We start from the raw sequence: 22,687 nt of genomic DNA, 5'->3' as shown, positions 1-22,687 counted from the left end.
AGCCCCCTAAAACCAAACCCAAACCAAAACAAACAGAAAAAAAAATGTTTTCCCACTGGGTAACTTTGTTCTTTCTGGACAGTAAGATTGAACGATTGAACTTACGTTGTGTGTTTTGGTTGTCTGCTTTTGTACACTCAGTCTTTGATGCAGTGGATGAAATACATCCATGAATTTCCCAGAAGGTAATGCAATCCGTGGCTTCTGCTGTGAGCAATGCTCGGAGGAGCTGTTAGGTTTTGTCTGTGTTGCTTGGCTGAGTCTGCAGAACATGTGCTTCCAGTAATGAGTTAAGTTGAGGGGTCATTTGAATGCTAGGAGAGCTCACAGAAAATGTTGTTTCAAGGTGTGCTCCTACCTCCACTTAGGTTGTTTTTCTGGTTAAATTTTTTGATAAAGGTTTCGGGCAGGTGAAGTGTAATGATGGGGTTTGCGTTTTCTTGGGGGGGGGAATGCACATTTTTACTGTATTATGTTTGTTTACATATTCTGTTCTAAAACGCAACTATTTTGACAAACAAATCCATCATTTTCATGATCTTTCTCTGAAAGCAAAATCAATCACAGACAGCAGAGAAACCTGTTGAAGATAAGAGCTTTTCCTCTAAGCCCTAGCACACTGGTTTTATCCTAATCTGAATAAACAGGCATTGGTGAACCCAGCTGATGACATATTCTGTCCTGCTGTTGCTTAGTGTTACACGCACGCTGCAGTAGGGTCAGAGATGTTGTGTTTTCAAACACTGTTTACAACCGTTTTGGAAAATACAGCCTAACTTTGCAAAGTAATTAGAAGGCCACTTCATGTAAAACATCCTTATTACCTAGTTCACAATTACGTCAGTACTAACACATAAATGTGCTAGAGGGCTCCTTGCTCTTATTACTCTATTTACTGGAACAATACACTATATTACAGAAAGCCATTATATGCTTATTCTGTATTTGAGATCCAAGTATTCTCACACACTACAGAAATTAGACACTATTAACTGCTTAAAATCCTAATTAGCTCATATGCCTCCCAAGCAATGCACAGTTAGATCTTAATACACTTCTGTAATCACCAGGCTGGGACAGGATAGACATGGCTGAACCAGTTCTTCCTGCAGCCTGAGTTACTGCAGCTCACCACAGCAGTTTCCTCATCTGCAGAAGATACTGATTTGGAGTTAATTTGTGAACGTGGCAGGTCTTGGCTTAGCAAAGATTTGTAGATACCACAAAAGGGAAAAACACAGTTCTTACCATCTTTCTGATTGTGGTGAACCTTAGCACTTTCAGGATGTGGAGCTATGCAGAAATTATAAAAACTAAGACCTCTTGATTTCAAGGTCTTTTAAATCTTGACCTGCTTACACAAAATGCAGTCATTTTACAAAATTTAAAAGGCACAACAAGATGCATAAAGTTAACTCAGAAAGGTGTGGTGGGCCAGGGTTTTTTGCAATCATATTGATAGAAAATAACCATCTTAGCTGATTTGGTCCAAGCACTTTGCTTTCTGTCTTTCTGCCAGACAACTTGATCTTCAATTTTTGCTCCAGGGTATGCTGCTGCTCAGAATATGCAACTCTGCCAGGAGTGGTTTTGTACATATCTAAGTGGAATGTACCTGGCCAAAGGTTTATATGATTTGTACTTGAAAATTTAACAGAAATAATTAAGACATTAAAAATTTCTGTAATAACATATATACTCCACTTTGGAATAATGCCCATTCATCCACTGTGTTGTTCTTCTCCTAAATACCCAACTTTTTGTGTTTTCTAGGCAGCCATACTGAGTATTAAGCTAAAATTACAGCCAGATCAAGATGTGGAGAAGGTGAGTCATTTCCTCTGCAGGCTTCTCTGTCATCAGATCCACCTTTTGTTAAGCAGGAGATCCATCAAGGCCCTCCAAGTTGTGCTGCCTTTCACTTGAGGCGTTACTTTGTTCCCAAAAAGTAACTGCTGCATTGCTGATGTACCTTTACATCTGGGGAAATGACCGTGTATTTTGTTAGACCCCATTAGAGCTTACTGGACTGTTTTTTTAGCTGCAGTCATTGTTACAAAAAATTCTAGCTGTGTTCTTGACAAATGGTTATCACTATGATGGAGTTTAGTGCTTTTGCTGTTTTGAAGTTTTGCTAATATTTGTGTTGAAAATGTCACATCCCACTTCAGGCAGCACTGGTTGATTAAGCAGGGGGGTTGTGACTTGCTCGCCATGTCGGAGCAGCGGGGAATGGGCCAGCCCTCTGCCAGGTGTCAGCCCGCAGTGTCATGGACCTTTTCCGTGCCTTCTGTCTGCTGCAGCGCTCAGTCTGCAGAACACGGTGATCAAAGGCAGGGCACAGTGCTTTAAATGTCATTTCTTCTCCTAGATGTGTACACCGCTACTGCTCCAAGATAAAACAAACTTGGTGGAAGATTATGTGGGAGAATATCCTGAGCTCCAGAGCAAGCTCTTGCAGATCCTGGACACGTGGTGTGAACCTGGTTTTAATATCAGAGACATCACAAGGTAGAAACGCTTGTTGACTTTCTAAACAGCTGGAGCCAACTTGCTGTCAGAGAACAGTATGTTCTCTGGTTGTCTAGCTAAGATCATTTCTCAGTGTAATGGAGTGCAATATATTTACTTTTCAGCTGAGAAAGGGGAAATTCTGGTGTCTGTGCCAGAATCTTCTCAGACACCTCAGCCCGTAAGACAGAGGTATCATTCCTATTGACAGATGCTCCGTTGCTGCCAGGAGAGAGGAGTGCAAAATGAAACCTGGGCAGTAGATCTTAGCAATATAACAATATCAAAGCTTCCTCCAGGAGGTTGTAGCAATCAGACTCTTGTGCTTTGCTGCAGATGAGGGTGAGTTTCAGTATCGGTTGTACAGGTTTTGCAGGAAGATAATACTGTGATGAAGTGGCAGAAAATCAAGAGATGCAAGTGGTTAACCTTCATGTGCTCATGAAATAGTCGTGTGAGTTTTAATTTATAAATTGCCTCTCACTAGAATAGCTCCTGTCAGTCACAAAGCCAACAGTACAGCCAAACTCATGGTGTAGATGCAATAGTTGCAGTCCTAGTTCTGAAAAAAAGATGAGAAGGAAACGCTTGCTTTGTCTTACTTTTAAAAATAAGCCTCTGGACTTGACTGGGAAATTTCTGTGGTTGTATTGTTGGCTTTTTGCTGTAACTTGGAAAAGGTAGGGGACTGTTCTTGCCAACACCTAGCAAACCCTAACACCTCTACTGTTAAATATCTACTATTTGGGAAACATACTTTAGGTGATTCCACAGATGTTTCTTTCTGATTTTGTTTATTTGCTTGCAGTCAATATCAAGGCCTGTCCAGGTACAAACCAGAGAAATTTAACCGCAAAATGCTAAGCAAGCTGGTCTTCAGGCTCCTGGACCGATTTAACGTAGATCCAGGTATGTGATATTGCAACATGTTATGGAGTTATCTGAGCAATAAAGAACAGATGAAGTCAATTTGTCTTCTTCCATGTTCAGCAAGGAATCTTTGCTGTAATTTATCATGGGGAGTTTCAGGGTTTAATTAATGGTATTGAAAGACAAAGCTTGTAGGTTATGGGAATTATCACTTTGTGCTGTCGAAGAATGAAGTGCTTGTGACTAATAGACTGCTTCTTCCATGATATGAAATAAATCTTGACCTCAGAATGGCTCTACATAAACACATGATGGTCAGCTTTGAGTTATGACTCCATTCCACTCACAGAAGAGGCAAGTCATTATTCATCTGGGGATCTGTTTTCTTGAGTTACGGGTCCGTCAGCTGGGAAGAGATAACCCTGGGGAATCAGGAGCCACACAGCCCTTTGTATTCTTTGCATAAACTAGGGTTGGCGGTGGGGAGTTTTAAGGCTCTTTGAGCCTTCCGAGAGAAGTAACACATTTTACATCACTGAATAGATCTGCTTCACCACCAGTTATCTAACAAAATCTGCTTTGTTTTGCTTTGGTTGTTAGCGGGGACTGTTGATCTTTTTTTCTTCTCTTTGGGACCTTAGGTTTTACCCTGCAAAGCTTTCCATCATCAGTCCAAGATACGCAACTCTCTTTTCTTGGACTCAAAAGTGTTTTCTAACCACAAATTGTGGGTTTATTACACCTGGCAGCAACAGTATATTGCATATTAATCTTCACATCTTCAGACTGGTGTTCAAAAGTTAATAAGATAATCCTTACAAACCCTCACTGGAGGATAAGTAAATATAATTGAACTTAGCACATTGGTGTGAAAGCTGAGACATATGGGAGGGGATTTATTTAAAATCTAAAACCTTCCCAGGAGTTTACTAGTCTTCAGTAACTTTTCCTCCTTTACAAGGTTGGTCATTCAGTAGGCTGTATTGTCTTTTATGATCTGTAAAGAGAACTGAGTTGTTCCCCTTTCCGTATGAAAGATCCACCAAGGGTATGATATTAACTGTGGAGATGAAATGATATAACTGTTCACATGCAAAATCCTGAGAAATGAAGAAAAAACCCAACTAGGAGAGAAGCAAGTAGCTGTTGATTTCAGGTGCTCTCTGTGGAATGGTAGTGTGCCTCAACCTGGTGATGGTGTCCCAGGTGTTGAAGCTGCTGATAATAATGGCCAAATCTTGCTGGTCTCCACCACACATCCACTGGTGAGGAGGGTCTTTGAGGAAGATACAGATCCCATTCCTGCCTAGGCTTCCAAAGAGTGATTTATCCTGTAAAAACTGCAGTGTCTGCAGTCACTTGCTGGAGGGTGCTGTCCACCTCTATTGATGTGAGGGGTGATGTGCACTACTGATTTAGACAAGATGCCAGATTTGGGGCAGTTAAAACCAGTGTTGGATGACTCTCATAGACCCATGTAGGTGTTTATTGTTTACGTAATATCCCATGTAACTCAGAGCAGGACTTCAGGCTTTGCTAAGCTGGCCATCTTACTCTCCTTTGAAATGCTTTGGGAGGGGATGAATGCCTACAGAGGAATTTCTGCCTAAGTGCTCGTCCTGCTTGAACTACATTAGGAATTGGCGACAGCTGGAATAACGTGGCTTTCCTTTTCTTCCCACCTCTCTCCCCTCCCTTCCTCTGAATTTCTGGGTGTTCTTTCTCTATTCTTTAGTGGAAGTAAATCTGTGAGGAAAGACTACAAAAAGGAAGCAGGTTAGGTAAAACATAAAAATTAAAAATCCCCTCATTTCTCTTGTTCTGAACAGCTCCACCAAAAGCTAGCAGTGAGGTAAAACTCACACTTCTTGTTACCTAACCTGATTGTGGGCTTGTTCGATGCCGCAGTCATCTATCTCCTCTTCACTCATGACTCCTACTCGCTGAAAGAGGTTGAGAGCAGCAGCAGAAGAGGGAAGTGGCTTTTGGTGAGAAAGACTGGAGGAGGACAGGGTTTCTTGGTATGAGAAGGCAAACTTGTATGTGACTCAGTTCTTGCAGTTCCAAATCTACTTTCATATTTCATTACCCGAGCTCACTCTTATCCACTCACAGTAAGTTTCACTGCCTGCTAAGCAAAACTTAGGTGTTGATCAGCCATTAAGATTTGAAACACTCCTTGGAACTGCCAGTCTTAAATTTCAGAGCCAGGTAAGAGGTGGCCCAATATAAAAAGGATCTGGAACCTCAGGGAGAAAAAAAAGCCATCATCTTAGATTAGTCCATCTCTTCTTTTTCTGAACTGTATTCCAGTGTTCCTGTTAACACACAAAGCAGTGCATGGTAAGTGGAAGATTTTCTGCTGAGTCCCAAAGGTGTCCCAATAAACTGTGTGTAGATTCCATGTAATTAGCTCTATTGGGGAAGGAAGAAGTTGGGCAGGAATGGTATGTGATTGAGGAAATTGAAGTTTATAGAGTCTTTTCTCCCACGTGGGTCAGTATGCTCTGCTTTAACGAGCCTGTAGCTTTGTAGGCTAATTACTTAACACTCTTTGAAGACCCTGTGAGATTGACTTAGATTTATAAATGCAAGTTTCAGTCAAAACAGTTCTCAGAGATGAGGGAACAGACCCTACCGAGGTTTGAAATGCTTGAGTCTATTTTCTGCTGTGTTTTTGCACAGCCGGTGTGCCACAGAGAGCTCAGTGGCGTTTTTCGTTGAAAATTCATTGGGTATGAGGTAGACACTCTGAAAAGTACAAGTGTCCTCATATATTGGGTCTTAGTGCCTATATGACAATAAAGCAGATAATAGTGGTGTTGATAGAGAAGAGATGGTAATTGAATGCACAGTTAACAGTTGTCATCCTGTAGCAGTGTAATAAATTAGCTTAAGTTTTGAACACTATGAACATAGTTTTTACCATAGTCTTTAAACATTTTTTTAGCATAAACGAAGAGAAATGTTTCTCTTCATTTGACCACCAGGTTACCTTTTTGCTTTAACCTTCAATTTGAATTTGGTGTGAATCTTCTTTATTAAGCCCCAGAACTGATTTGTGAGATAAAGCGTTATCACTCCGTTGGTGACGGGGCAGTAGAGGGCAGACGAGGGCTGCTCAGCAGGCTGTGCTTCTGCTCAGGTAAGTCACAACTGTCCTCAGACTTCATCAGGTCTGCGAGCTCAGCGAGCACATCACAGGGCAGTCACCAGGGAGAGCTCCAGCAGGGACTCGTGGGAGTCTACACTAGGCACTTGCAAAAGATGCAGTGTTAGAGAGAGAGGAATGACTGTTGAACTCTACAGGAGTAGAGTTGGAAGGAGGAAATTTTAAATGTTTTTACCCTTTCTGTGTTAAAACAGGGCAGAAGGTTATTCCTTTCCTTTACATTTGCTTTACGAGGGTTGTTTCCCCCCACTTCCATGGGGATTTTCCTTCCGTTTTTTAGCTCTCATATTAAATACCAACACATCTCTACATAGCACTGTGACTGAGAAGAGCCTCTAGGCTCAGACATCAGATGATAGGAGCCATCCACTCCTGAGGCTGCAGTGGCTGCAGAGTCAAGGTGCTGAAGGAGAAGGGGATTGAACGTGCCAGGGTCCTCTCTGGCCCTTACCTTCCCAGCTACGTTTTTGTCTACTGAAGTGCAGGCAGTAGAATATGATCTGCTCTAGACCCAGACAAGCTGGCCAGCAGCTCCAAGCTTTTCATTGGAAAAGCTGACACCACCCTTGAAGTTCTGAGCATGAATTCATCATATCCAGACACATGTCTAAAGACCACAGTAGAGCATTTTTTCCTTTAGGTGCAGATCAAAACCCTTGTGCTCTCTGTTCTTCCTCCAGACAGCAAAACTAGCAGGTAGCTCAGGGGGTTGGGGGTAGCTTGGGGCTTCTGCTGTTTCACCTTCCTTTCTGAGGACCGCTGACCCTGATCTGTAGAGGCACAGAACATTTTATGAGAGGCACTAATGCATCTTTGAGGCTACAACAAAAAGAGGTTTTCTTGAATCCTGCCCTACCCTCCACTAATTCACACATAGGGACTAATCTCATAATACACTGAGAGACTAATGCATGGCTCGCTTCTCATCAGATTCCCCAGCAATACCAGGGTGAAAGCCTCTAGCGTTTCAGGTACCCTGATTTTATTAAAAAAAGGCTCCTTTACTTTGTCCCCAGACAAAGTATGCTTTGTCTGGGACCTTCTGTTCTGCCAGGACAGGGTGAAGGAGTCTCATTGTGAATGGAAGTCAAGCTCTCAGGGCAGTGTAAAGAGAGGATTGGGTGGACATCCCAGCTCAGGAGGCATCGCGTATCACCTGGGAGTGGTAGCCACGGACCACACCTAAAAATATATTGCACCCTGTCCCCGGCAGACGTGTCTCACCAGTGTTACATGAGTGAAATAAGTGTGTATTGCGGGTTTCATACCCTGCATGACAAATAGATTTCATTTTTACTTCCTCTCTGTTGCTAATAGCCATTAACTCTCTGCTAATGCCTGAGAGCAGACTGGATTTTTTGCTTCTGAGTCAGTCCCAGATGCAAAATGTAGTTCAGATGAAGCACTATTGTCAGGTTAAGAGTTAACACATGCCCAGAGAGGTGCTCTCATAGTATTATACCATTTGTATTCCACTCGTGCTGCACTACTCAGTCATCATCCCAAAACCCCATTATACAAACACCAAATAGAAGGATGGTTCCTGTTCTGAAAAGCTGAGGACATTGTCTTTTACTCTGACCCACAGAACATTGGTTTTGTCTCAGGAGATCTGAGTTCAGACTCCTGTTCGCTCAGCTAAGTGTTCGACCTTGAGTTGCTCTGCCCTGATGCACTTTGATTTCTGCAAATATAAGGTGTAGATGGTCATGAAACTGCAGGGAAGAGGTCTGGCAAAGACTCTGCGGTACCACCTGCGTCACCCTCCTGCCCCAACGCCAAAGGAGCTCCTGCTGGCATTTCTGATATACACGGAAGGTGGAACCTATTCTTAAAGACCTCCAAGGTGAAAGGTTTACCATCTCCTATACAAGCTATGCCAGTTCTTCTCTAGCCCTGCCATTAGATTTTTGTTGTTTTTTCATTGTTTTTTTTTTTTTTTCACCAAAAGGCTATGTGGAATTTCTTTTGCCTTTATGGCTTTTGGTACATGCATCTCACATTTTACTTTGGGCTTTCTGATTTTATGTGTTTGTGCTGTTCTTTTGTATGTGTGTGATCCAGTTTCCACATTCTTTTAACTTCCTTCTTGTGTTTGAGATCAATAAAAGCTTCTGATTTAGCAGTTAGTCTCTTACTTCACTTCCAATTTTTCCATTGCCTTGTGCAATTCTTAACTCCTTTTCCCCTTATAAATTATTTTCACATGAAATCTTACCTGCCAGTTCTCTGTGTTTATTGAAGTCCATTTTGTTGTTTTTATTTTGCTGTTCTTCCTTTTCTTAAGAGCTTTGAACTCTTCGTTTTATTGTCTCTTATCAAGTTACCTTTCATTCTCACATTTTCAATTAATTTTTTGTTTCAATCTGTTTTTTGTAATAAAGTATAGAAAATTGGATTCAAACTCAGTTCCTTTGCTCTATCAGAATACAAAATGTCACTAATGCCTTCAAAAATGTTCAGTCCATCTGTGTTCCTCTGTCCTACTTTCCGCACAGATAGCTGGGCACTTAAAATCCCTCAGTTCTGTCAAATACTGTGCTTTGGATGTTTCCTCTAGAAGCTCACAGAAGAAAATGTTCAGTGAATCTTTTTGGTGGCCTAGAGCAGTCACGCTGTGTTTCTTTCTGAAGTGCTTTGAAATCTTTAATTCAGGTGGTAATAGTATTAATTTTTATGTTTATTTTACCTTCTTTAAAGTGTCATCATATGAGCTGATGATCTTTCCTCCAGACATTGGGATAATATCCGGAGGAAAGATCACTGTACTTATTGGGATAATATCCTGCAGGATAATTGCAATGATTTCCTCAGGGTATGTTGTCCCACTGTGGAAGATTAACTTAAAAATATCAACTTTAAACATTTCTATTTGAGATGGAAAAGCTCAAATTATGAAGTGATGCTTCAAGAGACTCTGAGGAGCTGCAGTAACCGGTGGTACATCAATTCATATCCCTGACTCCAGGGTCTGGTATTCAGAGATCTTTCTTCATTCTCTCAGAGTTTAACCCTCGCCATGCCGTGTGTGGGACAGGGAGAGTTCTAAGCTCCAAGGCCCTTTGGGTCGGTAACACTAGTTCCTCCCAGTGTACGCTGATTCAAGGGAGGCTGCAGAGAATTTTCACTTTACTATTTTCTGTCACCATTTCTGATTGCTGGTCCTGCTCCTTCCGACTACGTGCACGATGGTTTTAGCCACTGAAACCCCAATGAAGGCTTTGGTTAAATCTCTCCCTGTACATGCATATCAGCATCTAGCAAGAACTGACAGATACGTATGCTAATCCTAGTTAATGTATTTTATCTTCTGCATTTATCTCTCATTGCTATGTGAAGATCTTGTTTTTTGCAGTTGTAATGAGACATATCTAATGAAGATGACAGTAATAAAAATAATAACAACAACTGTTGCTTGCTAGCTCAGCAAAACAATAGTCACCTCCCTCTTTGTATGGATATGAAGTCTCTTTCATGGATATATATTTTATCCAATAAACTTTAGCCGCAAGTTTACATCCTGGGTAACATGTTCAAAACTGCTTCAATGGGTTAACAGCACAGGTTCCAATTAAATCAGAAAGAATGCAGCCTCTAGAGACATAGAGGTGGTGTGAAGTCGTTGACTGTGGAGCATATTGAACTAACAAGTGGATCTTATCGTTCAAGGGTGGTAGAACCAGAGATATCAGTAGCCAAGGATTATAATTTCTAATTATGGTTGAAAGTGTAAATAAGTTTATAGTTTAGATAAGCTGACAATGTGTGTGTCTGTCTGTCATTGTTCCAAGTGTGATGGCATCCTGCCTTCCACATACAGTTTGAAATTGGGGAAGGAAAAATGTCATGTCTAGACAATAAAACTTCAAGGAAGTTCAGCTAAATGTCTTTTTCCTTCTTTTAGCTCTCTGCCCTAATGTCATAAATCAGCGGCACTTGAGAACTCTGCATTACCTCTTTTACAAGAGGTTTGTTGAGGTACGTTTCTGTATTGTGTGGCATGGGTGTGAATGAGGCTTTTTGTTTATTTTGCTTTTTGAATAACGTAATTGATGTGGTTAAAATGTATTGATAGTATATGAGCAAGTTTTCATTGTGATTATTATTGCATAGAAATGCGTTGGATCTGCCATTGGACCTGTTTTTTCTGTGACTGAATAGTTTGTGTGAACATTCGTATCTAATGACTGGGTGTCACGATTGCTCAGAGCTGGATGCTTGTTCCCCTCAGCATCCTCTTCAGTGATCTGAGACACATGTAGGTAGGTCAGGGGGCACTCTGCATATGTTCACTTTCTTGCAGAAATCTCAAATAAGCAGGAGCAGAGTGGCTAAAGAGTTTTGTGGTGGTTTTGGTTTTGGGGGTATTTGGGGTTTTTTAAGAACACTAGTTTTAAGCATTCCACGTTACTGTGTTCTTTATAGGCACTTTGCTTTGGTACTTGTGGCCTGGCTCTGATAGGTATGGCCCAAACCTGCCACTGAAGTTTTTTTGTGCTAACAGCCTTGTTACTGCTGAGCAAAATGGTAGTACTTTCAGTTCTGGAACCACTCTAGGAACTAACTTTACTTTTGTCCAGCCTCCAAATTATCTTTTCAAAATCTCTGATACTTGCCCTGGCACTGAGGGCTTGTAGAAATAAGAAGATGCAATTAATTCTTTCTAAAGAGCAGATTTCTAGGAGGCAGCTTGGAGGTTGACTGTCTGCAGAATTACTTGACTGTGGTCTCTCCTTCCCTCTCATGAGTGTACTGAGCCAAGTCATTGCCCTTTGGATGCTCTTGAGCACACTGCATTGGGGAGCCCATTTCTCTTCTTGTTAACAGGGCAATTTTGGTGCTTCTCTTGATGGTCTTGATTCATCACTATACTGTGCCTAGAGACAGATTGTACCAGCTGAGAGTAAGTTTCTGGTTTGCCTCTTCTAGAAAAAACAGCTTGCACTTCTTGTATCCAGGTGTATCAGTTGGACGGTGAAGGACAAGGACCACAAGTGGCTGAATATCATAGCGAAATGTTTCCATTTCTTGAATTTTGAACTATCAAGCTGTATTTGCCAAACATGAGTGGTATTTCATCTGCAGTTCATAGAAAACTTTCTCCTTGTAGATACAAAAAGCTTTTTTAACAGAGTTTTAAAAGAGCTCAACAGGTTGTTCAGATGTTCCTATGGTACTATTGATCCAGTCTTCAGAGAGACAGTTTTCAGGAAATGAGACACCTCCTCCAGAAGTGTCTGTTCTTTTGTTCGGAAGAGGATTCGTTTGATGTTCTGACAGAAGAAGGCAGAAGCATGCATTTTTTCTGATCCCCCGCCCCCCAGTACTTTGAACGTGAAGATGGGATTGAGTGGTGGGGATCTGATGACACCATTCTGGCGCATCCAGTTCAGCTCCAAGAACTCCTGATCCATCAGTGAAGCCTCTGATCTGTCTTTGCTCCACTGACAGGAGACCTGGGAGGGATTAAGCATTTCAGCATCCTGCATCTCAAAGCTTTAGTGTTGGATGACATCATTCTAGAGAGCTTGGTCATCTGAAGAGAGAGAGTAGGAAGCATTTATCCATGTGTATTTATTTAGCAGAGTGGAGTGGATTCTTGATCTGGTGTTCTGCTCTCTCCAACCTTCCGTTTCCTTTGTTTTGGAGTATTTGGAGTATCCAAGCTGGCCATTTACTTCCATTAAGGTACATTTGGCAGCTGTTTCTGGACACAGTCCCTTCTTCTGAGAGCTCTTTGGTGTTCTCTGTTTACCATTCTCAGCTGTGTATTAGGTCTGGTTAAATGGCTCCTTTATTTCACTAGTATTTAAATGACATGCTTGTATATCTCAAAGGTGTTTTCTCTGAGGCTCTTACTCGCTGTTTGCTCTTGTACCTTTCCATAAAAGTGGCACTAGTAATCACTGTTACCTCTGCCAGAAGTGGGGGTGAGGCTCAGGCCTCGGTGGCTGATCATCTCATGCAGCCTGTGTTCTTGGTGGGGTGGACAGTGGGTCCCATCCCGAGATTCTCCCCAGAGTTGGGTCTGAACTACGTTGGAATGGGGATATTAACTTATCAGTTTCCTTTCCCAGACCTCATGATTCCAGAGGATTTTTCATGACTTGGCTGTTGAGAAAAGTGTGTATTTTTGTATACTGAAGGCTCAGCCTTGCAGATGATCCCTGAGATCACTTCCTTTACTGGAGCCTATGGGGAGGGCTCTCCACTGGGCTAGCTGTTGAGGTGAACAGTCTCTGGACATATTGCAAATCTGAGGTAAAGGCAACAGCGATGATCCATGCATTCCACCAGACAATGGCCTGTTTCAGCTTTGCTTAGTGATGTCTTTGTCATTGCAAGAGCACCATGTGAGCTTTGAGGCATTCAGAAATGCTGCTGCACTTTGCAAAGCCTTGTGAAGGTGGTTAGTTCTCTGCAAATGAGCCCAGGACCCAGCTCCGGGTGATAACGAGAGTTCAGGCCACTGCTGGATAAGAGCCTGCCATTGCCTGTGTACTTTGATTGCATATGAATTTTTTTGTCGTATGTGCTGTAGCGTAACAGTTGTCTGAATTACCTCATCTAAGCTGTGTTTTTCTGCCATGCCCTGGCTGCTGACATATGAGAAGCAGAGGTTTCCCGTGTGCTCCAGAATGCATTCCTCAATCACAGTTGATGCCAGTGTGTAAGATGCTGTGTTAAATTTCAGCTTGCTGTATGTAACATTCTCCCTTTTCTAAGATGGCTCAGAAGTAATTTTGTCTTTTCAGAAAACCATGACTCAGGAGAACTGGACAGATCATGTTCAGGTGAGTATGGACTTCCCTCTACCGTTTTCTCAGGGTTATTTGCTTGGAGATTATTTTAAGACGTTCAGAATATCCAGCTCTGGATATTGTAGTCCTACTATTACAATTTTGCACTTTCTCATGACTTTTTAAGCATATAGCAAAATTGTACATGCAGGGAAAAGCAAGGAAGAAAATTTAGATTTTAATTCCTGTTATGTCTTTAAAAATGCTCTGGTTTGGCTGGAGCATTTAGATAAGATTATCAAGTACATTCTTTTACTTTCATGCACTTATTTGTAAGTGAACACTACGAATATTTATGTTGATTAATTACAAGAAGCGGGGAAAAGGGAGTTCTCTTCGGGCAGCTAACCAGGTGTGGGAGTAAATCAGGACAAAAGTTGGATTCCCCCTGCGTGCTCTACTCTGATAAGTTTCAGCAGGTTTATTAGGTGACTGTTAGATGTTGTGACTTCTGTGTCTTGTGCTGTCAGACACAAGTAATTTTAATAACACAGGAAGAAGGGTAGCAGTATATTTTTTTCTTGGTGTATAAATGGGAGAGTTCAGGCAACCACATTTTGGCCTGATACTACAATAAATACATATGTGACAATGAAATATCAAGAAATTCCATGGTGACGAGCCATTAGTGATTATTTATGTGTCCATGATATCCCTATGGAACTGCAACCCCATGGTGAGTGTTTGCTCCTTTTCTGTAACTCCTCTCAGTTTGAATTCTGCAGCCATTAAGAATTTCTGACCATCAGCTAGAGTCTTCCTCTGAAAATTGAATGGTCAGTGTGGGCCTTTGAGTGGTAACAGGCCAGTCTAATGGCTAATGACCTCTTGCATCTGAGATCTTAGGCACCGTACACACCAGCAGAATGACTGCATTTTAAACATGAGATGGTTCTTCTCTCTTTCATGGGTCAGCAGGGAAAAGAACAATTCAAAAGGCATGAGGATGTGTTTTTTAAGACAGAGATCATTGATAAAATGCCGAGTAGCACCTCATGTCAACTGTTAAACCTATTGAATGTTTTCAATGGTGAATATTCAACTTGTGTGTGTAGTTTATCATACCCATGTGAGAGGCCAGACTCTGTGAGGAAAGGAAGGGGTCTTGCCTCTTGATCTCTGTGAACTTATCCAGTGAAAGAACTTTTCAGGGATCTCTTTGAGTCTTACAAGCTTAAAGGCAGCACAAGTGCCTCGCTGGATCAACACCCAAGGTGGGGTTAGCCATGAAACTGTGGCAGACATCTTCATCACAACTTCTGGATGTACTTTGGTGTACGCAGTGAAGGAGTTTCTGTTGATGCTATGGTGGGTAGTGGGAAAAACCTCCCAGTCAACATACACGATTGCAGATCATGTCAGTCACTTGTAGAGACAGGAGGCTTGGGAATAGATGCTCTCTGAAAAGTGCTTCTTTGGTGCCTGGTAAGGCAACACCCTAGAGATCTACACAGAGCCCAACTGCATGATGGACTGTGGCAGGTCGTCTTTGCTTTCCCAAAGTATTCCAAACTTTGTGTCTTCTGTGTGCTGCCAACTTATATATTTTTGACAACTATGTAATTATCACACGAGTAATGCTTAAACTTGCCTGTTATCAGTCCTGACTTTCAGTGCTATCAGAGATTACTGTCTTTGGCACCACTTTAAAGTGATTAGAATCTGTACCTATGCATCTGGAGGAAACCAAAATAATTGCATGTGCAGGTAGGCTTCTGCTTCACACTGCTGGCAGCGTGGCTGCACTGAACAAAAGAGAAGTTACAAAGGAGGAATCTCTGAGCAAGTTTTGGTTTTCAGTGCAAAAACTAAGGTTGTCCATGACTTTATTATTTTTGAAAGGTTGGACTTTACATGAAGGAAAGGTTCAACTTTCCATTCAGAGCTTCACCTATGACCTGACATGTTTTGACAAAAAAAATCCATTAGGCACCTTGTGGAGCTGGAGAGAGTTGTCATTGGTGTTGTGTGTCCTACTGATATGTTTAGTTCAGGCTCACAGGCGATTCGTATCTCCCAAGTTCTGCCTGGGGATGCAGTATTAAAGACATATTGTGCTGGGTAGGAAGCAGAGGATGGGATGCATCCTCTGACCCTCTGGGTCACCTGGGGGAATGGGAACCAACACTCCCAAAAGACTCCACAACAGCAAACTCTCGGCCTGAATTTTTGGATCATTTTTTCAATTTTAAGTCCAAGGAGATTGAAAGTCTTCATGGGTTTAAACTACGTTTTTGTTTAATTCTGTGCTGCAGCCATAACAAAAGACTTAAATTATGCAGATATGAAGAGCCCTGCTGAAAGTGGTGTCTCTCTTGTTCAGTGGTGCCATTTCAGTATGGCAGGCCATAGACATTTCTGGGCTCGTATTTCTTTTTGTTCGCCCTGAGCAGTACAAGTACAGAATTTTCCTGTTCCTGCCCTGTGGGATGAATCGAAGGTGTGAGCCTGACTGCTCCTACAAAAGGCAGAAACTCCGTAGTTAATTGTGGGGCCAACAGAACCTGTTTCCAGCCCTGTAGCAAACTGGTTTTGCCCCCTCTGCCTGCCAGCGCCTGCACTGTCCAGGCTGTGGCTGTGCAGGCAGGGATGGCAGCCGTAGGCAGGCAGAGGAGGCAGGAGGGAAAGCAAAGGGATCAAAACGTCTTCATATCCTAGGGAAACTGCCCTCATCACAACTGCCTGTTGGCAAGCCTGGTTAGCCCAGGAGGAGAGCTACCGTTTGTATCATCTTCTCCAAGCAGAGATACCTGGAGGGCAGAGGGAGGGGAAGAGTACTCTTCTCGCACAGTGCCAGCTGCATTGCTATTCATTAGCTTGCCTAACTGATTCTGAGCTGTATGGAAACACGCAGGAGAGTGCCTGTCTTCACAAGCAGAGGGGAAGGTGTGTAGGATATTGATGGTAGATAGGCAGGAAAAAAAGAGGCAGGGCATGAGCGGATTGTATGCTTTGCTTTGTGCCGTTCTGCTTCCATTTCTGCATGCTTCATATTTCTCATAGCTTTAATCAGCTGCATAACGATGGTAGGGTTGGGTAGAGCAACCACAGAACAGCCGATACTTGACACTGAGGAGACGGGTGCAGGAAGGGTCGTCCTGCCCGCGCCTGCAGAGAGCACGGGGCCAGCAGCAAGAGGGGCTTGTTGAATGCTGATGTTTCCCTGGAAATTCTGCAGGACAAAATCACTTTGAGACTAAAAAGCACTGAAGGGATTTTTCAATCATCTGCCAAGCTTTCAAAAAGTGAACACACATAGAACAATAATATCTATGAGGAGCATAGTGGGGAAGCAACTCTGATTGCAAATGTCACCTCTGCCAGTGTTTTAGATGTCAGATAGTATCTGAGATACTTGCACGAGGTTGGCAGTATGACATGGGACCTACCAGGGAGCACTCCCTTCTCAGGTGGCAGCTGAAGCCCGAGGACATCTCAAATAACACCAGACACCTGTGTTTTGGTGACCTGAAATTCTCCTGGTTTAACAGAAGGCTTGGGAATAGAAGGATCTGGTGTTCTGCTGCACCGCTTTTAGTGTGCAGTGTTCTCACCGATGGTTTGGGAGTGATCTTGCAATTGTGCCCTTCTAGACTCCGCTTGGCTGATCAGTGCCTAAGTACCCATTTTGCGTGGAGTTACCCACACCCCTTCAAGTCTGGTCCGTTCCACATGGGAGCTGTGCCCATCGATGTGAGGAGAGAGCTGCCGGGGAGCTCTCGGGCCCTGATGCCACCCCCAGGATACAGCCTCAGCTTGACGAGGAGACGCTGGAGTGGTTGTGCAGGGGGAATGACAGAATATTATGGGCATTCCTGAACTGTTAGAGCCCAGAAGGCACACGCTTGCTCAATGATTATAATGTCTGGAGTATTTTTGGAGGGAATATTTTGACTGCAGCAGAGCTAACTAGTTGGTACAGTTTTAAATGTTATCTCAGGGTACTTTGGCCCAAGAAGTATACGTGTGTTTGTTTGGACTTCCTGCTATGAAATTCCTTTTCCCATGGAGCAGAGCAGGGTGACGGTGCACAGCAACATAGCTGTTTGTTTGGGGCAATAACTAGAGTCGGTGGGGTTAAAACCAGTTAGTTTATTTAGGACTGTCAGTGTTATAATCACCTTTTTGCAGGGTGTCTGGGACAGTGAAGTGGTAGAAAGGGTACTTACACTTTTACTGACCTTGAGGCAAAGGGCCTTTTGTTGCTAAATCAAAAAACTTTCTGTGCTAAGGGTTTGCCTGGGGGAAAACTGATCCTTAGTTTCTAAAATGTAAAAATCTTAAACCCTTCCAAAACTAATGCTCAGAAAAAGCACAGGTATTTGAAAAGATGTTGCTTGTTCTTTGGGCACTCATGAGCTGTGGCTCATCAGCCAGCCCTTTTGCCAGTTGGAACCTCTCTGTCCTTCATTTTGGCATGTGCGGCTTGAGAGAAAGGTACAGGGATACAACACCTAGAAAGGTGGCCCTTGTTTTTTTTCAGGCCCCCGTTTTGCAGCTATTCAGTCTGCTCCGACCTTGCATGAGAATGAAGTGGGTGAACCCTGGAGCCAGCTGTTCACCATGTTCAGCGCTGGGAGAGGCTGTGGCTAATCTCCTCTCCTTCTCCAGCTGTGACAATGAGATAACTTATTTATTTTAAAATTTCTGGCCATGAAAATCAAACACTGTGCCAGCTCATTCTCTGGGTGACCAGGGTTGAGATGCTAGTAATTTGTAGCAAATGTATAAATCTAGTTCCACTAAAATTCTAGGGTTGTTGTGCTACTTTACAGATAATATTAAGAAATCTGCCCAAACAGAAGGCATAAAAGTAAAGTGCCCTCCTTTGTGTGTAATACATTTGAAAAACTTTGGCAGTTCCTCGTCCTTAATAGGTGTAAATCATCTTACACTACAGCAAGGAGTTGATGTAATCTTATTTATTTAACCAATTAATTTCTAAATGGCAAACATCCTCAATGACTGATTCCAAGATCTTAATGCTCTCTTTCTGTACAGAACCATTTTAACTTCAATTAAAATGTAACTACCTCTGGAATAAAATTGTTATGCTCAAGGAGGTAATTTTTAAGGGGAATTTAAAGGGCAGAATGCAATTATTTTTTTAAAGTTTTTGTGGCCAGAACACCTGGCCAGTAATCCTGCTCTGGGGAATCTTTAATAAGGACAAGAGGTCAAAAAGGCCACTTTGCAAATACCCACATCTAGTGTCCTTCCCTAGGACTCCTGAGTTTAGGCAAACTTTTAAATTGACTCAAGATTGTTTTGAGTACAGCAACATCCCTATAGTGTAAGGAACTTAATATCTGTAGGGAATTAAGCAATCTGTGCAATGCAAATGGAAGGAGGTGATTAATAAACGACATGTCTTTTGGTATAAGTCTGCATGTCAAATTATCTTTCACTCTTGTGTTTGAGGGAACTGTTTATTCAGGGATATAATGGATTTCATCACTCAGACGTCAAATCTAGACTGGCTGTTTTCCTGGAAGGTAGAAACCAAAACTAGTTTAACCAGCCATTGTGTGGAGTCCCTTGCTAGGATTTATGGCCTCTTTTTTAGCAGGAAATTAGAACCAGTGGGTGATTGCTTTTGTTCCTTCTGGCCTTAAAAGTCTCAGGGAGGAATCATCAGCTGAAATAAATTTTCATGGGTCTACTAGTGTTGCTGCAACAGGGTGCTTGAGCTGAGGAGCTGTCCCACTTGAGCCCAGGTAGCTCTGAATATGGGTGTGTATTTAAATATGCGCAAGCTACTCCTTGTCTCTATTTTGCCTGCAGTTTGCCTCTTAAGCTATCTGCAAAAGAATTGCATTTATCTTTCCACAACTTTAAGCAGCTTCCTAACAGCTGCTGTTTTAAAAAGAGATTTTTTTTTTTTCTTTTCCATTTCCCTTTTGCAAAATAGATGGTATTTAGACCTGGACCAGTGACAGGTTTAAGATCTGGTATCTGTCTCTGAAGCCCAGATTGAGGGAATTGCTTTCTATCAGTTGGGAACTGGCAGTCTTTCTTCCCCCTGCGTCCACTTGTTGCTCCCATTGCTCCTTTCATTCCTCTTCCTGTGTTTTGTTCCCTGTTCAGGGTCTGACCAGAAACTCAGTGATGGTGGGAGTGTTTTGGCAATCCCTCTGCTTTTGCCCCATGCCTTTTTCTTTAGATTTACTATTCTTATTGGAGGTCTCTGAGGAGAACATATAGCCACAATGTGGTGTAAAAGTATATTGTACCTAAGGGAATATTAAACCATGGAAAAACTGGACAATAAAAGTAGCAGGCGAAGTATAGATTTCCTTCTATTTTTCAGTTCGGTTTGTAAATGGTGTCATATATTTATTGATAGCTGAAATAACACCAGAGTTGCAAAGCAAAAGCACTTACTGATAGGGCTGATGCAGAAAACAGGCACATCTGTGACTGTCTCAGGAAAAGCATAACGTAATTCTTCAGTTACATTCTGCTTTCTGGATAGAAGAGCAGTAAAATATGCATCTGTACTAATGAAGTTAGCACTGTTGATCTAAAAGAAACAGGAACTTCTCATTTAACAAACCCACAGCTGTTGTGGGAGAAATACATGGGAAAAGCCAATCAGACAGCATGTTCCATGCCTTGCTATGTAAAGAAAAGTCTATCAAAGGTTGATATATGCAGTTAAATGTAAATACCTCGATGTATCTCCTGCATGACTTAGAGAGGATTATTTTCTGTAAGACCTGGAGGACTGGTGTGCCCGATGATACTTATGGTAGTTTTATTTATAACAAATCCAGCCATTTCTAAGTGAATAAATGGTGGTTTAGCACAAACATACTAATGAATTCTGGTGGAATTTTACAGTAGCTACAAAGAAGCTAAGAAAAACTGCCATTGTTTTCTGTACTATCTACAAAATTGTCAAAAATGCCAAAAACATTTTAAAAAATCAGCCAAAAATTTCTATGGAGTGACAGAAGATGTGTTTGCTGAATAACTTTGGAAAATCAGCTCACATTTACTTAAGTGTGGATCTACAGGGCCAAGCTCTGGGGATTCAGCAGAAGCTTCTGGGAGCTGGGCATCTGTCTTCTGCTTCAGTGAAGTATTGACAAGTAATTCCTTTGAAATCTCAGAACTTCAGTTTTAAAAGTGGCCAAACAGCCTTTATGTGCACACATGTTAATTACTGGAGAGTGAAGAGACGAAACTGGAGAGAACACAGTGGGAAAAAAAATCCCCTTTAAATTTTTTGGTATGTTAGAGATGCTTTCTGACTTTAAACCTCCTGCAACCAGACAGGGCTAGCTTGCTGCTAAGCAGTATAATTACATTTCTGTCACTAGCATGCATTCATTCGAAAGCACAACTTCATCAGAAAGAGATTTGATATGGTATAAAAAAGAGGCTAATTGGCTTATGGCTGTAGGTTGAGAGGTCAGTATTAGATTAAAGAGTTAAGAGCATCAGCAAGCTGTTAGAATGAACTGATGTGCCCTGGTGGTATGTTTAATTCAGCCAAATGGGAGAGGCATCTTAGGAGCAGGAAAAAATATAGGAAGGACTATCAACCAAAACCTTATAGGAACATATGGAACATAGAAGGCCCTTAAAAGCTACATCAGGAGTCTAATAGTTTCCAGGATACCTGTTCCCGACTCCAAACTGCATCAGCTGTAGGGTTGTATACTACAAAGTAAAAGTGGGGACAGTCTCACTTAAACAAATCCTCGTGTTCCTTTTGCTCCAAGACAAAGGGAACCCCACTGAGCACTGACATTGGCGTGTCCAGAAGAAATAGGGAAAGGCAAAGAGGAGGGGACATGGAGCTTGCCTGCTCTTCCCGTGCCAGCACAGAAGCAGAGGGTGGATTCACTGCTTTTCCAGAAGTGGGAGGCAAATAGGTTGTCGACAGGTATGTGTTCTGTTTGCGAGTGGGAGACGACTCTTCCTGGCAGCTCTGTGGCATGAGACAACGCAACACTCTTGCCCTGTGGTAGTTTCTGTGTGCTTGGGGATGTGCAGGTGTAGGGGGCTACATTTGCCCAGTTTTACTAAAGTCTTAAGCCTTGTACATATTCACACCCATGCACAGATCCACTCTTATGTTCTTATCCAGCCAGCAGTAAAACTATCTGGTCATTCAATAATCATCCCAGATTATTTAAAAACCCTGTAATCGATCGGTACCTGTCTGAGTGCTGCCACAGATAGATGTTGGATTCTAAAGGCCTGTGCAAATCAGCTGCCTTGCACAAAGATAGTCAGGCTATTTGCAATTGATAGTTTGGCTGTATTATACTTTTAGGCAAGATTAGTTCACCAGTTCCCTGCCAAGAAGAGAACCGCATAAACAGAGGATTGTTTAGAAACAAAAAAAGTTCTTCTTGATGGAGAAGTCATGTAAATGGGAAGAAACAGGAAACTAATCTTCCCTTGTTCGCTCTGAAAGAATGCATATCTCTGAGGAATGTTGTAATTATGGATTTAGGAAATCAGTCCAATTTGCCAGGGTGTGAATTTCAGAGTTCATTCAGTCAACCCTCTCAAGCATTTCTCCTTCAGAACAAAAACCACCAGGAGTTTAATTGTACCAAAAGAGAGAAAAATCTACTGCCAAGTTTTGCTTTTGGTAAACATCCTGCAAAGATACTTATTATTGCTTTGGCTATGAGCCAGATGAGGTTCCTGCATGGTAAAGTAGAAATAAGTGGTAACCCATGTTTTTCCTGTGGGCATCTATTTTTCATAGACTAATGGTGGAAAGAGTTAGTGCTCCTGAGCAAGTATTTCCATCGTCAAGATTTTTGCTTATTCACTTTGAAGACTTTAGTAAATAGAAAAATGTCCCCTGCTGGGAATGCCACATTAGCATGTTCTTAGAGAGAAAAGACCCTAAAACCAAGTTTCTAAATATCCTGAAGCAAGCCTGGGCTGGAACAGATCCATAAACAGAGAGGAGCTGGCGAGAGCACGAGGTGTGAATACAAGGCACAGCGAGGCTCGGGAAGATGAATGAAATAGCCCCTGATGAGCATCGCTGAGGAGTTCCAGCGTGGCCTGGAGAAGGGCTTGCAAAAGGCAGGTCATGAGCTCTCACAAACCTGCTTAGAAGTGAAGCAGCAGCAGCGGAGAAGAGACCCAAGAAGTCTGATGTCAGTGAAGCTAAGAGCTGGGTTAAAAAGAAAACAAATCAGCTTTCTGCTTCTGTTCTTTGGCAGTGAACACAGGAGATTTTAAGTTAATGCCACTTCACAGCTTACAGGCCTTTTAGTTAAGGCAGTGATACAGGTAAGGACCTTTCGTGGAGCTATTTCCACAAGAGAAGTGCAGATCTGAGGGGAGTTGCCGTACA

The 22,687-nt window shown here is 42.2% G+C and overlaps 1 protein-coding gene across 12 annotated transcripts in view; it reads left to right on the top strand.

The window, feature by feature from the left end:
* Positions 1–22,687, top strand: part of EXD3 (exonuclease 3'-5' domain containing 3) — a 301,498-nt gene that overhangs the window by 111,729 nt on the left and 167,082 nt on the right. For all 12 annotated transcript variants that reach the window (XM_074891167.1, XM_074891166.1, XM_074891170.1 and 9 more), the window contains 5 exons: positions 1,774–1,827; positions 2,372–2,511; positions 3,320–3,420; positions 10,458–10,531; positions 13,309–13,347. In XM_074891167.1, coding sequence (XP_074747268.1) covers positions 1,774–1,827; positions 2,372–2,511; positions 3,320–3,420; positions 10,458–10,531; positions 13,309–13,347 — 408 coding nt within the window. The remainder of the gene's footprint in view (positions 1–1,773; positions 1,828–2,371; positions 2,512–3,319; positions 3,421–10,457; positions 10,532–13,308; positions 13,348–22,687) is intronic.

Source organism: Strix uralensis, chromosome 21 (genome assembly GCF_047716275.1).
Source record: "Strix uralensis isolate ZFMK-TIS-50842 chromosome 21, bStrUra1, whole genome shotgun sequence".
NCBI classification, from domain to species: Eukaryota; Metazoa; Chordata; class Aves; order Strigiformes; family Strigidae; genus Strix; species Strix uralensis.
Note: the sequence above shows the minus strand (reverse complement) of the source record. Positions and strands in the feature narration are given on the sequence as shown.